This window comes from Anoplophora glabripennis, unplaced genomic scaffold (genome assembly GCF_000390285.2).
Source record: "Anoplophora glabripennis isolate ALB-LARVAE unplaced genomic scaffold, Agla_2.0 scaffold8, whole genome shotgun sequence".
Lineage (NCBI taxonomy): Eukaryota > Metazoa > Arthropoda > Insecta > Coleoptera > Cerambycidae > Anoplophora > Anoplophora glabripennis.
In genome coordinates, this window is record NW_019416350.1 from 570,570 (window position 1) to 587,334 (window position 16,765).

Below are 16,765 nucleotides of genomic sequence, written 5' to 3' on the forward strand. Positions count from 1 at the left end.
TAAAATTGTTACAATTATTATTAACGATTGCTCATTATTTATTACATGTTAAAATATGTATATATTGTCGTGTCTGACCAGATATTGCAATAACAGCTCCTTTGTTTCACATTTAACTTGTTTTATCTTGATTACGTTGTTCTTTGATCTCTTGCGCTCACTTTATGTCATACGCATATAAAAGCCTTGTTGAATTTACTAACATTTTCGCCCGTGAGGAATGAATCTGTAAAAAGAATAATTAAATACAAAAAAGAATTGTTGGGAGAGATCTTCCGAAATCTCAACTATAGCTGGATTGCCTCCCGTATGATGGGACTCCAGTACCTTCCGGCCTGCCGGCTAACTAACACCAAACCTCTTCAGTTTTACTTGGAAGTGTGTATGACTAATATGAGTGAGATGACATTTAGTCACATTAAATGAGGCAGGTCTTATTTATCATTAGCAAAGGATCTTAATTTATGCCTTTGGTTAGCGGTTGTTTTGTATTTACATTTGGGTGGTAAGAGCAACGATCGTGGGTTTATCTGCCATGCTCTTTCCCCACAGGAGCTCTAAATGAGCCTGGCACTCTCATTTTATGTTAAATGGTTGTTAATGTTTTTGTTGTTCTTTCTATTTGTCACATGTTCAATTTGAAGACTATTGTACATAAATAATAAAGTTAGGTGTATTTACTCTGCTTTTGTTTTACAAAAATAAGCCATACTTCCCCTCTTTAAAGTTAGTAGCCAGCGCCTTCCGGTCAATTAAAAATAGATGTATACAACGTAGGTATTTCTTATGACGATCACATATTTTTGGCCACAACTACGTTTATTATTTTTTTCGATCGAACCAGGGGTTGTTATACTACACAGTTGATTAATATTTCTCAGTCAAAAACTTCTGAAGGTTTTTTATAAATGGCGAAAAAAGTACCTACATTGGTAATTCTAAATCTGACTGAATTATTTAAATTGTGTGGATATTTTACGGTTACTTGATTGTACATGTCACAGAGTCACATTTTGAGGGAATTAATTAGTAACAATGACCAGTAATGGTACTTAGAATTTACAGCCTTTTAAGAGATTGAAAACAAATAATTTTTTAATCAAAGAACACAATGGAATTTAGATTTGTATATTCTAGAAAGGCGCCATGGACCTATTTAAAAAATATATACAGGGTGAGTCATTGATAATGGTACACAGCTTAATGGCAGATTGTTAACGTCAAAATATAGTGATTGAGCCAAACATGCCTTAGTCAATTGTTGCTCCTTTTCGTTCTACAGGGTGTTGAAGTTGAAAAAATATTTTCAATTTTTTGCTATATTTTAAGTACCGATTGTTTTGAAAATGTATAGTTTTACGTTTTTTTGAGGTGGCAAATACGAATATGCAAACAGTGTTGGGGTTACGTCTAGGGGACGCTAGTTACACTGTCCTATCGATGTAAAAACATGTCTAACTTTTTGAATTTTATAATTTTGAATTTTTAACTAGAAATTATTGAACTACATTGAATTCTAAAAAAATGTATATTTGTTACGAATCGATAACCTCAACCGTTTTCGAGATACAGACATTTTAATTTTTTGAGATTCGGCGGGAATTAAATTAAAAAGTATTTTTTCCAAAGTAGTAGGCATTGACATAATAAATTGACGGCACATTATACTCGAGAAATAAAAGAATTTCCCGCGCCGTTGGATTGGACGCGGTAGCGAAGTATGTACCTTGGCCCGCACGTAGCCCTAATATATATTCGCTGGATTTTTCTTTTGGAACTATCTTAAATCTCTAATTTACAAAGACATTATTAATAGTCAAGAACAACTGTGGACAAATATTCAAGAATCAGTTCATATTATCAAACGACATAGAAATTTATTTAACATCAGAGAAAATTTAAATAAATGCATAGAAGTCGCTGGTGGTTGCTATGAGAATCTTTTGATTAATAATAATTTGTTAAGATATGCATAATAAAATTTTCAGTTGTTGAAACAATCGGTTCATACATACTTAAAATATAACAAAAAATCGAAAATATTTTTTAAACTTTAACACCCTGTGGAACAAAAAGGAGCAACAATTGACTAAGACATGTTTGGCTCAATCGCTATATTTTGACGTCAACAATCCGCCATTAAGCTGTGTACCATTATTAATGACTCACCCTGTATTTAGTCCTCGGAATATACTTTAAATTTTCCTCGACCTATTCGGAACTTTTATAATGTATTCCAATAAAAATTGTACAATATAACTATTGATATGAATTTTCAGAAAGTAGGCAAAATAACAACTAAAATTGGTATTAAAAAATTGTTTTTATTTTTTGCCGAGGATGGCATAAGGATGTAAAAGGGCAAGTGTAATTTATTAAAATGTATAAATCTGGTGTTCGCAAATTTTACTTGGAACAGACCATTTTTAAAATAACAGCAAGTGCATAAATCAAAGCATCATTGAAATCTGGCGCTTGAACTGTGGCGCTTGTTTTAAACATTTATTTTTGTACTTATAAACAATTAGAACTTTGTGAATATTTAATCAAATCAAGTTTTTTAAAGCAGGTTTTANTAAAAAAACGTGGGCTTAACTTTTGACGGCACAATATGTTAAAAAAATTCGAAAAATGTCATATTTTTCTTCCTATTTAATTATGTATCTTTTCGAGAGTTGATTTTAGGCGAAAATGGAAGAGGAAAAAAATGTTTGCAATTAAATTTTTTACATAGCGCGTCTAGTTACAAATCGAATGAATCATGTTTATTATGGTAAAAATCGAAAAAATCGCAAAAATGGAGTTAAAAAACAATACTTCTTAGGGAATTTTTCTGGGGTATTTAAATTGGGAATAGTACCTTTATACTTGGCTCAAAAAAACTTCATGTTATGTAGAATTATCACACCAAATTACATCAAAATCGGTTCGATAAATTTTGCATAATAACTTTGCAATCCAGTTTAAAAAAAAAATTGCAAATTTTCAAAATTTTGCACAGCAAAAACCAAGGCACATAAATACTTGAAAATTTAATCACATATAGAAGGGCTCTCAAGCTTTCAAACTTTTTTTGAAAAATTCGAATCCGTCAATTAGGAGAGCTCTGGCGCTTGTTTAAACATTGGTCGAATTTTTGTACTTATAAACAATTAGAACTTTGTGAATATTTAATCGAATCAAGTTTTTTAAAGCAGGTTTTAAAAGTTCTTGGACGCTTCTTTAAAAAAAAAAACAGAACGGTTGATCAATTGGTTACATAGTTATAGCCGATTCAATTTCGAGCAGGCCGAAGAGGCCGCGCTCTCTGCTTCCCCCACCACCACCACCCGTACGATTTTATTGAATTTCTCGCTTGCATAAAAAACTTTAAACACGTTTTAAAGTAGGTTGCCAATGAAGAAAAGTATTGTAATCTTAATCCTGGTAAGTACTCGGAACACAAAAGGTATTTTTCGAAAAATTAGCCCGGATGTCCCAATATATTTAGTGTAAATGACGGCTATACTATGTAACTAATTGATCTATCGATCTGTTTTTTTTTAAGAAGCGTCTCTCCAAGAACTTTTAAAACCTGCTTTAAAAAAATTGATTTGATTGAATAATCACAAAGTTCTAATTGTTTATATGTACAAAAATTCGACCAATGTTTAAACAAACACCAGAGCTCTCCTAATTGACGGATTCGGATTTTTCAAAAAAAGTTTGAAAAGCTTGAGAGCCCTTCTATATGTGATTAAATTTTCAAGTATCTAAGGGCCTTGGTTTTTGCTGTGCAAAATTTTGAAAATTTGCAAACTTTTTTTCAAAATCTGGATTGCAAAATTATTATGCAAAAGCTATCGAACCGATTTTGATGAAATTTGGTGTGATAATTCTACGTAACATGAAGTTTTTTTGAGCCAAGTATAAAGGTCCGATACCCAATTTAAATACCCCAAAAAAATTCCCTAAAGAGTATTGTTTTTAACCGCATTTTTGCGATTTTTTCGATTTTTACCATAATAATCATGATTCATTCGATTTGTAACGAGACATGTTTTGTAAAAAAATTAATTGCAAACATTTTTTTCCTCTTCGATTTTCGCCTAAAATCAACTCTTGAAAAGATACATAATTAAATAGCAAGAAAAATTTGACATATTTCGAATTTTTTTAACATATTGTGCCGCCAAAAGTTAAGCCCACGTTTTTTTTTATGCGCATAAAAAAAATTTTCATTTCTAGTGATATTCGAAAGCCAAAAAGCCAAAAATCTCCGTGGATATACGATTCACCCAAACCAAAACAGATACCGCCTGGTCTATTATATGTTCTCATTTGATAATACTGTAATAAATTATGTCAATTGTTCAATTTTGTATCAAACGGATGTTAAATATCTGTTGTGATGTATATTTATATTATATTTTATTTTATGACAAATTGTCTGCTAAAGTTAACAGTCATACTGTTTGGGCTTTCTCTGAGTTGCTAAAATTGGCATCACTTTTATCGTAAAAGTTAATGTAGTGGATTGGAATTCAGCGATTCTTACGGATGGATACAGTTTCGATATTGTTGAGAAATACGATGCTATTCCATGGTCTGCTGTCAGACATATTTAAAAATGAACTCTGGAAGAATAAATACTACCACTCAGTTCATAAACTTATTGGAACAGCATTACACAAATAATTTCCTTATCATTAAATGATTTGATCAAATTTGTGATAAGTAAAATGTCCCATCATATCGGTCATATACGATTTATATACCTAGGAACATTTGGGCAGGTTTTCTGAAATATATTTCGACAGCAAAAGCTGAATTTTCTGCAACAGGCATATACAAACTTGAGATAAAACAACAGTTATTTGCAGAACATTATAATCTCTCTTAGTTATCTCTTAATTTTTCATAGAAAATAAGACATTGTAGAGAAGATAACAATGAAAATTTTGCTCTCACTAAAAATAACCGTTGGTCTGATGGCAGAAGTTTCATTGTTATTTTCTATTGTGTAATACAAATGCTCTGTTTCATTATTTTTACTGACACAATTGTGTGTATAGGAAAGGCTAAATATACAGGGTGATTCAGGTTTAATCTGGATAACTTCAGGAATCGATAGAACAGATTAAAATGATGTTCATTCATGATATAAATTTATTCCCTAAATCGCACCGAGATAGAGGGCGTTGAAGTAGGATTTTTTCCCCGGTTTTCCCTTATAACTTTTGAACCACTCATCCGATTGAAGTGAAATTCGGAACGCAAACACTCCTTATGATTTTACATAAGCTTTTTAAGTTTGAACCACGTTCCCCTCTTACAAGTGTATTTTGTGTCCTACCCCCCCTCTTACATTATTTCAAAACATAAAAAAAATTAATTGATTTCACCCTTGCCTCTTTAATTTTGAAACATTTTCGTCTCTTGTTTTTTTTTTCGATATTGGACCTTGTTTCTGAGATATTCAATGAAATTCCTACTTCAACGCCCTCCATCTTGGTGCGATTTAGGAAATAAATTTATATCATGAATAAACATTATTTTAACCTGTTCTATCGACTCCTGAAGTTATTCAAGTTAAACCTGAATCACCCTGTATATTCGAAACGTTGGCAAATTCCTTTACAAACCAGTTTTTTATTAAATATCCTGACCTCAAAATTTTAAAGAAAAGTATTAACGTTTCGTTTTTTAATAAAGATAAAATACTGTTTTGGTTTAGCGTCTCCAGATTTTCAGTGTTATAAATTCATGTATGCTACATTATACAATGAGAGACTGTTTCAGGAATAACTTACATATTTGTCTCCGTTGAGCCCTCACTGTAATGAATATTTTACATTAAATTACAGGTTTGTGAGCTTCGCCAAGCTTAGAACAGACATGTTTGTTCTGGTGCCTCTAAAGCTAATTTGCTTCACGGTAGTCGCAAGGCAACTTAATTTAAAATTTCGAATAACGATGCCTCTGTATTCCGATGAGTTTATTAATTATTATTAAGTAAATTACTGGCTGGTATGCTGATTTTGGATGAGGTAGCCCAGCAGCTGAGTCGCGAGTTTTTAAACATTGAATTTAACCCAGAAATAATTATTGTTAGTTTGTAAAATACGTTCTTTTTTTTTCATTATTTTAAATTTTAAAATCGATCATACAGGATATTACCAAACTTCCACTTTTAACATATTTCAAAACTTGTTAAATTTTATTTTCTATTCTTTGTATAAACAGTATTATACTCTCATTACGATTTTTTAAAATGTCTCCATATGCTTGGTTAAAACAATTAATTTATACTTTAAATGATTGCCTTTATTTTTGTTTTAAAATAGAAACATCAGTTTCTAAAAAGAATTTTAGTTAATAGATTAACACAAAAAAATAAGTAAATAACAAGATTGATGATGAAACATTGCCTGTTCAATTGACAAGACTCATGCCATGCTATGTGTTGTGACCTCAGAAACCGAATCTGTCACGGAAAATGGTTCGTCACCCTCCAGTTTTCTTTTCTAATTGCTAAAACACATGCACCGCTGAAATAGATTTTTAGGAAAAAAATAAAACTATATTTAATAGGTTTTTTCCATGCGCATAATCTTGGAATCGAGTGGACGTATATTCAGAGGGCTCATCGGATATTTTGGTGACCAAAACACTCAATTAACCCTTGTGATCCCTCGAGACAGCAAAAATAACAATCCAAATCCTTAATATCCAAAAAATCACAAGATATTCAACATTTAGTGAGTATCTCATTGAGCAAAGCGTTGAAAACAATAAATAATACGACACATCACGTTCGTTGGGTTCATTGCATATTTCCAATCAATCGACCCTTCCAATCTCTCAGCTTTGGATGAACATCAAAAAACTATCACCAAAACTTAAAATCAATTCAAATTCTACATTCAATACAAGTGTGTAATGCAAGTTTATTTAATACTGAACCTAAATTCCTAATTTACAGGTATTGTACAGTATGATCCACTCACCCAATACTCCAGTCATATTCAGGTCATAAAAAGACAAAGTTAATCAAGTCAAATCGATGTAACTTTGCAATTTTATATGTATACCCGAAATCCCCTATTTCCCGACTCCTTTTTTGGATCCGGCCCTGAAAAGGACTCTAGATTTGCAATCACGGCAGTTATGAGTGAGACGAAAAGATCAATTCAGTACACCTAAAGATGTACAGTGTACATAAAGTAGAGTGGTTTTTTGTAATCTTTCATTCTCTTTTCCTTTAACCTTCGAAAAGTCTATAGAGGATCCCGTTTTCTCATTTTACTTTTTATACGTACCCCTCTTTAACATTCACTAATTCATTATTTGTAGATATTAATACTGTTGTGAGTAGTATCACAGCAAATGGGAAAAACTTATTATGGATGATTTGATGATTACTGCTGAATACATACATGGTTCTATGAGAGCGAACAAAAGGAAAAGAATAACTGAAAACCACTGTATTAATTTACTGCATTTTCTCTACTCACTCACAACATCAGAGATTTCGGGTATATCAGGATTGTAGATAGATATCTTTGCAGAATTTAGGGTTTTGGGAAGTAGGGGATTTCCGGTAGCCATGAAGAACTGTAGGGAACATGACTATTCGGACTCTACAAACTGTATATTCATGGTTTCATTTTGTGACTTGAAAATCGAATATAACTAATTTTCAGATTTTCAGGAAGTAGCATTATGATGCTCACTGAAAGTTGAAGGGTCGCAAGGATTATTTGTGTGATAAGAGAGAAATCTAATGAATGCTTTGCCAGCTTTTTGATTTTAAAGGTGACCTTTGGATTAAAAAAAAACTAGATGCCGGTGCAGAAGTTTCCATGCCAGACTAGGTTTCTGAGGGATATGGCATGGTACTCGACTATGGAACAAATATTAGTATTGTTATAGAATTAATTTAAAAAGAAACAAGCTTTGTAGGTTAGCGTTGATCTTTGAAACAAAATCGTACACATTATTCCTTATTTAATTATTTAAAAATTATTCCTAATTTCATTATTCACTTCATTATGTTGAACTGTTAAACGTTTTTTGTAGTTTTGTTTAAATTTTTCGTTTGTTTTATGTTTAATTTATTTTTCTTATCATAGTTCAGATTTAGTTATTTTTCTTGTGTTCATCTTTTTAACAAAATTCCTTTCAAACACTGTAACATTTGTTGTAAAACTAAAAGTTGTAACGATCATTTAAGTACATAATATATTACAAAATATAAGAATAGGAGGAAGTGTTGTTGTTTTAACAAAAAATGTAAATGTATTCGAAATGAAGTCATAGGATGGAGACCTAGAAGTTAATGCAAGGAAGAAGTAAGAAGTCAAAAATATTGCACTGCTAATTAAAACGCAGGACTAACTGATTTTATTTAAAAAAAACTATATGGTACGTGTCCGAAACATTTTTCCATATTTCTGTCTAAAAGACGTTCTTTCAACATTTGTACGTCTTTTCGCGGGATATTCTTTAACACAGTGAATTGAACGATGCTTACAAACTTAAAGAGGATTTTTTGATTTTTTATTTTTCAATGATCCAAATCGTTAAAACTGGAAAACGGTGCTTTAAATAAATCATTATCAGAATTAAATTAATTTAAATTTATTGAGAACCTCTAAATCATTCCCGAGTTACATACTACATGAATAAAGGCGAATATTTGCGGATGTAAATAGTTTGTCGTCTGTTTCTGTGTTTCGTTTTTTCCAATAAATAGAAAAGTTTTGAGTGCTACCTTAGTGTTCATTATTAAACTGTGCTTCTTTTATTATAAAAATTATTAGTGAACAATTACTGAAATGAAGTAATTTATTTTCCCAGTTTCTTATTTCAATTTTGTTTTCTTTTTGTGGAAGTATAGTGTGTTCTGGTGTGTGTATTAATGAATGTGACTACACATATTAAAATGGCCCATCACTGCAGTAACGATGGTTGATTATGAAGAAAACTGTTAGTTAACTGCACAAGTTTATGACAACGATTTCCAAATAGATATGCATCAACAATTATAAATAGAAGCAGAACAATCGGTGGGGTCAGTGGTTCCCAAAAGTTTTCATCGTATCGGTGTGGTAAGTCAGCAGGTATTTATAAAAATATTCTATTTACAAAAAATGTTTCTGTCAATCGTGTTTTCTATCCTCGATTTATTTACACTTTGAAATATCCCCTTTAAGTGTGTACATACCCTTTGGAATAGGTATAACTTTATATATTAATTTAAATTGGCTCAGATAAAATTAGTAATGGATATTTAAAAATATATTTGCGACATGCTAGATTAGATGATTTTAAAAACTGTTGGCGAGCCGCAAGTCTATTATCCAGAAGTTAGAAATCTTACCCTTATTTTGGTATTGTTTGTCTCCTCGACGCAGTGAACTTGGCGAAGTTTCGAACCGCCTCCACAGCTGACTGAGCACGGGCCCCATTCGCCCGTATGCCACCTAAAAACATCAAGACGTTAAAGAAGTTAAGTCTTCATTAAGAGAGCGGGTTCCGAGGAGGGCGCGGAACTAAAAGTGAAAAAGGTCACAGCATCAATAACGCCGTCTCGGCTGCACTTGATCGGACATCTCTTATAATCACAAACAGTCTCGGAACAATTTGTCAGGGGAGGGATAATAAAATACTCAAAATATTATGGATTATTCAAGGAATATTGTAGAATAGCGAAAATAAAAAGTTTCTAACCAAAATCGTGTATGGTCCTGTTTAAAATAGTCTATGATTTATGAATTACCGCAATAGGTTCCTTAAACAGTTTTAGATAGGATTTTTTTTCTTTGAACGATTGCAAATACTTGAATATGTAGTTCAAACAACTCATAGTGGTAACAACCTCAGAACAATTTGTTAGGGGTTGATATAAAATTGAAAATCGAATCATTTACTTATTTAATTAATTTCAGTTCATTCAACGGGAAAAAAGGGTGAACAAATAAACAACAATGTAGAAATTTGTGTACACAATAAATAAAATATAAAAAAAAACAAACAAAACTATAAATTATGTTAAAAAAATAGTTGTCAATGGACAAAAAAATATAGTAAAATAACAGTAGAATAGTAAATTAATGAAACAGCAATAAAAAATTAATTTATTATTAATAAATTGCAATCAACGAAGCAAATCGATTTAGATTTCGAGAAAAATAACTCTTTACATAATATTCGTCAGAATATCTTGCTCTTTTATTTGTACAAGAAATATTTAATAGATAGCTTGCTTTTTGTAAACATATAATATTTTAAACTAAATTATGGAGAATTATATTAACTATGTTTTAGATGAAATACACAGCCACACACAAAAAAGTTTTCTGTACTTTTAATGCGACATATGTTATCTGTAGTATTTTTGCCGCCTGATCACGAATCCGGTGTGTCAGAATTGAGCTATCACATAACAGGAATTTCCTAACCTCAAAAAACAGGTCAAAAATAGCAAAAATTCATGAAAATGTGCTAGGAAAAATTATTATTGTTTTTCTATATTCAAATGTTCACTTTCATGGTTAAGACCTCGCCGAAAGTGAATCCGCGGTCAGGGTTTTTTTTCTAACCACAAAAAAACGAGTCAATTAAGTTCAGATATCACGAATTTTCAAAAAATAACAGATTCACGCTAAATTTGATGTATGGGAGTTTTTGGGGTCGCTAATCACGGATCCGAGGAAAATTTTGCAAAATTCAAGATGGCGGATCCAAGATGGCCTACCAAATTTTAAAAAAATAACACATTCGCGTCAAATTTGGTTTTCGGGGCCGCAGTTTGTAATATTTTTGTTTACTTTATAATCTGAGTTCCCAATCATGTTTTAACCTTCTTTTTTTTCGGCTATATCTTGTTCTTTTTTCTGTAAAAGATCTATTAACGCTGTTGTAAATTATTTCCTGATGATGATTTAAAAATATTCTCAGCCATAACTAGTTTTGATAATTATAATAACCTACAGAAGGAACTCGACCATATAGAATCCTGTTGTAGAGAATAGATTACCTACATATTTCCTATTTATTTTATAAAGTATAATCACAGTCTAATCGCTTGATTAGTTAATCAAGCCTTAATCGAGACTCAAAGTACCTGGCCTAAGTCTATCCAATTTACTGACAAATGCTATTAAAACTTTGTATTTTGCTTATGTACGTTCTAGACTAGGGTATGCAACGCTCGTTTGGTATCTTTTTTTAACATATAAAAGACACTCGCGGAACGTTTTTAAGAATGTTTTTGAAGTATCTAGCACATAAAGATGTTGGTGTCTATCTCGAGAAGGATAACTAACAATGTTTTAACCAGTCGATTTGATGTTACTAGTTTAAAGACTAGAAGAATTTGTATTTCAGTAACTTCTTTGTACATGCTTCTACACAGTCTAACACTGTAAAAAAATTAGTGTGACTGAAAGCAATAAAGGTACGAAGTGAGTGAAATTATTGAGTACATTTTGATAATTTTGATATTTTGTGATAATTGAACAAAAATTGAGTACTTTCAGTCAAATATACCTAGGTACCCGTTAAATAAATTCTGAATATAAACTCGTATTTGGCACATTTATAGCTAAATCGGAGTAAATGTCCTCATTATTGAGTGGCCCTACCCCATTCCATTGTTGTCGTGCGTTGTCTTTGTCTATTCCCCATTAGGTCACCTTATGGCGTGTTGTGCTGGACAAGTACCCGTTTATGCGGTTATTTTGGTGTTTAAATACAGTGAATTGATTACAATAATTAAAAACAAAACTTAATATATTGAGTCTCGAGTAAATATTTGGTTAAATAAACATATACATAGTTAAATTGTTACCTATACTTATTTACGTATCTGTAACTTACAATATAGGTTATGGCAATCTATTCGTCCGATCACTTTACCAATTCCTTTAATCGAGACCTAAAATACTGTCTCTAAAACAGATTTGTGTAGAAACCATTGTGGCAGCTTAGTAGTTTATGACTAGTGTGGGTACACATGTCTGCAAGTGACCCATTTTAAGTATTATGTCGCCGGACCGGTCTAACAGTTGTAAGAACAAAGAACAAACGCGGGACGCACCTGGGTTCCAGGAAAAGGTCGACGGCAGATTGGCACCAGGGACGAGATACATATATATCTGCGGGCGACTCCACACGAGGACTCTTCAGCGAACGTTTGCCTCGACAACTATCGACTCATTCACTTGATAGTTAGCAAAAACTCTTATTTGAGTAAAATTCACTCTGCTGCAATAGTTTCACTCATAAAATTTTAGTTGTACTTATTCTACTGCAGTGAAAATTTCTCTCAATCGGGTGTGGACAGAAATTAATACATTATTGGCTAAAATTGACTGAATTTGAGTGATTTTTTTACAGTGCATTTATTGTTTGCTCCAAATTTCTAGAAATATTTCGTATCCAAGCTAAATTGCATCCAAGAAATACTGCAGGATTTAAATGTAATCCTGCTAAAACTAACAACCATAGTTGTGACGCTTTCCGTTGCCCATTTAACATTTAGCATTAGTATTATTATCATTATTAATACATAATATACTACTATTCTATTCTAAACTTACAAAGTACATTCTATCAAATACTGTAATATCAGAATACTCGAACAATAGAATGAAAAAAATTAAACCATGGATTACAGCTGACTTAATAAATTCTATAAGATGCAGAGATAAGTTAAAAAGACAAAAAATTACTCGCCGGAATTTTTAGCTGAGTATAAACATTCCAGAAATACGCTAACTAAACTTTTGAAAAACACAAAAAATGAATACTATAAAAATCAATTAAACCAGACACACAATAACTATAAAAAAACATGGGAAGTAATTAAGGAAGCTACAAATTGTCTAAATAAAAAAGACGACTGTTTTAATATTATCGGTAAGGACAATAAACTCATTAAAAATGACAAAGATAAAGCAAATTTTTTTAATGAATTTTTCATTAATATTGGTAACAAAATGGTATCAGAAATTGATAACAGCTCTAATCCTCAGCCAGAACTTAATAAACGGTTTTCTAATCCCAGTTTTTTCTTATTTCCTGTGACCGAAAAGGAAATTATATCCTATGTTGGTAGTTTAAAAAATAACACAGCGTCAGGCCCTGATGGCATATCAGTTATTACTTTAAAAATTATTCACAAATTTTTGCTTAAGCCACTAGCTCATCTGATCAATCTCTGTTTTTTACATGGGCAGATACCCTCTCTCTGGAAAGAATCTATAACTACTCCAATTTATAAGGCTGGATCTAAAGAACTTGTTACAAATTATAGACCTATATCTGTAATTAATAACATTGCCAAAATATTTGAAAAATCTTTAAAATTTCGTTTTATTGGGTATCTAGAAAAATTTAAAATTTTATCAAACAGTCAATACGGTTTCAGAAATAAACTTACTGTACTGAAGATGCTGTCCTGGAGTTCATTAACAATATAGTTTATTCCTTAGATAAAAATAAAAAATGTCTTGGTATATTTCTGGACCTGGCTAAGGCATTTGACACCGTGGATCACTTGTTGCTTTTCGAAAAACTGTCTGATTTGAATGTAAGGGGTGTTGCACTTGAATTATTTAGGAGTTACCTGTCTGATAGAAAACAAAAAGTAAAAATAAATAAAACATTAAGGGATTCACTTTTGGTTAATAAGGGTATCCCTCAGGGTACAATATTGGGCCCTGTTTTATTTATAATATATATAAATAACTTGGCATTTTTGGATAGCATAGATTGCCATATCATTTCTTACGCTGATGATACAGCCATAATTTTTGTTGATGACTCCTGGCCCTTAGTGTTGCAGGGCGGAGCATTCTATGAAATATCTCTGGTATTGGTTGAACGAGAACCTTCTTAGTCTTAACGTAAAGAAATCAAAATTTTTAACTTTTACTATTACTGAGGCGGATCAGCCGGAATTTTCTCTTATAAAAATCCATAAAAATAATTGCAATGATGTAAACAGTTGTAAATGTGAATGTTTAGAAAAAGTAAATAAAATTAAATATTTAGGAGTGGTAGTTGATCAGCATCTACGTTGGGATTTTCATGTGCAATATCTTACAAAAAGACTTAGAAGTTTAATACATGCATTCTACCAAATTAGAGATGTTCTTAATACTAAATTATTACATGTAGTTTATGATGCTCTGGCCCAGTCATTACTGGGGTATTGTATTTGTATATGGGGTGGTCTGTATGACAACAAGTTACTAAATTTGCAAGTCGTTCAAAATACGTTACTAAAAATTATTTTCAAAAAAGATTTTAGATATTCTACAGAACTACTGTATAAGGAATTAAATATATTCAATATAAGAAAATTATTTGCATATCATTCCATATTATGGGCTCATAAGTCTCATATTGCTCCTATCAGTCACAATTATTGCACTAGATTGCGTACTGAACAGTCTGTTCAAGTACCATTTTATGGTAAATCTCATACCCAACATTTTGTATTTTTTTATGGACCGAAATTGTTTAATAAATTGCAAGTTGATGTAAAAAATATTAGTAGTATATATAAATTCAAAAAGACAATAAAAACTCTCATAAGAGAAAATCATATTTCAATTGAGGATATATTTAAATAGTAAAAATTGTCTCTATTGTTTTGGACGTTTTAATTTTATCTAATATAACAAATTTATAAGTATTTTGTTCTTCCACCTCACTGGACTCCGCTGGACTCAGCTGTTTTGTTTAAAATACATTGCTTTATATAAATATTTATTTTTCTATATTCATGTACAGTATTGTTTTTTTTTTCTTTATTTTTCCTTTGTAATTGGACAATAACACAGCACAAGTTATTGTATAACTTAGGTGTATTGTCCAAATTCATTTAATATTTTATTAAATTTACATTTTAGAAAAGTTTTTTTTTGCTTTGTTGAATTCTGCTTTGAATAAACTTACTTACTTTTTTACTTACTTACATACGTATGTTTGATAATATCTTTCTAATAATATCCTGTACTTCTTTCTCGTCAATGCTTTTTATAAATATTGATTGTCTTTATAACTTTTTTCTGAAGAGATTATAGTTTCGAGTTTTTGCTAATTTTTTGTGCCATATTATTTTCAACATTAAATTACTAAATGTTAATTTCATAAGCTATATGAAACTGGGACAATATTCACTTTAATTTTCTTATTTTTTTTTCTGTGCGATCCTGCTGATTCATTACGTTTTCCGATCTCTAACATTAAATACACAAACACACACAAACATCTCCTATATCCTACAACTCATTGTCAGTGAGTACACTGTTGCTATGTTAGAATTATTATCTCAAGAATCATGTTTATGTCTGCGAAGTTTTAGAACTGAATTTGCACTAGCAAATCCCAGTGGCTGCGTTAGCTCCAATCGCTATAAAATGTTACACTAGTATTCTAAATTATATGCACTTAAAAGTTTGTTTGTTATTGGGGCCGCCACGCGTCGGTTAATGGGCTCGGGCCTGCAGATAGATCAGGAACTTTCGTGGCTGATTTAACTTTAATGGAGCCTGTTTTGCTCCGGTCCAATTTCGGTCTGTATTTTCATTAAGGTGTGTTGAGTGTCGCTTGTTTAGAATAATTCGTTGCGCAGTCGTTGCAGAGAATTAAACGGCAATATGTGAATTTGAAAAGGAATTGTTTACAAAAATAATCTTGAGGTAAAATAAAATTTTCCTGCAGATTATTGGTAGGGTTCAAAAGTATTAAATTTAAAATTGTATGGGAATGTCTAAACTTCCTCTGAGAAGTTAATTTTACGTTGGATGTCGGATGCTGAAAAATATTCAATTTTCAATAAAAAAAAAATAGAAAATAATTAGTTTAAAATTAATAACAAAAAGCTGTGGATGCAACTGATTTCGTCATCTTCAACAGTACAAAATAATTAGTATAGGGGTTACACTATGATTAATAATTTCTTTAATATTTAAGTCTAATGAGAAGTGACAATTACAGGATGGCGGAATATTCATATAATACATCTTTAATTAAAAAACGTAACATGTCAATCATTCATTGAGTACTATTTCCTCACTCAACGATATAATAAAATAAAATGTAGCATGAATATAGTAATATTGCATGAAGACAATAAAGAAACAGTGCAAGATACATAGGTACTAAAAAAGAAGAAAAAACAATATAATAAAATACATCATATTAAAAAAGTAATTAAATTAAGTATGTACTACTGTCAAACAAATAAAATGTAACAGGAACAAAAAAGGAATAATTAAAACAATTAATCTAAAAAACGTCGGTCTCATTAATCATTATAAGTAAATATAGTCTTATTATACAGGATGGCCAAATGAAAACGAAACAGAGCCGTTTTCAGGAACTGCGTCAAGATTATAGAAAAACGTTCAGACCCGTCGATTTTAGATTAAAGGGGGATATTCTTTGCTGGTATTTTTGATTCCGCCACTTTCACCCCTAAGCAAGGGGGGTGGTTCACCCCAAAATATTTAAATGGCATTGGGGGTTGAGTAATATTTCTTTTGAAAGCTCTTACAATTCCCCTTACAACAGACTTTAAATTTTATAATTCCGCCCAATACTTATTAAGAATTTTGATTTTAAAGTTGAAACTTATGTACAAACAATTAGTGACGGTAAATATGTCAGTCATTCGAGTTAAGTACGCCAATGGTATAAATTTAGTATTTCTTGCGTTACATTGGTTTTTGGCGATTTGTTATCACTTTCGTAAAAAAAACACAAT

At 31.1% G+C, this 16,765-nt stretch overlaps 1 protein-coding gene across 2 annotated transcripts in view; it reads right to left on the reverse strand.

Moving 5' to 3' along the window:
* Positions 1 to 16,765, reverse strand: part of LOC108904789 (protein madd-4) — a 94,227-nt gene that overhangs the window by 36,526 nt on the left and 40,936 nt on the right. The window contains exons 1-2 of one of the 2 annotated variants that reach the window (XM_018707473.1): positions 13,430 to 13,484; positions 9,365 to 9,467 (exon numbers count right to left, since the gene is read on the reverse strand). In XM_018707473.1, coding sequence (XP_018562989.1) covers positions 9,365 to 9,467; positions 13,430 to 13,458 — 132 coding nt within the window. In that variant the 5' untranslated portion in view covers positions 13,459 to 13,484. Of the gene's footprint in view, positions 1 to 9,364; positions 9,468 to 13,429; positions 13,485 to 16,765 lie in introns of those variants that run through there. The other variant, XM_018707468.2, reaches the window with a different exon arrangement.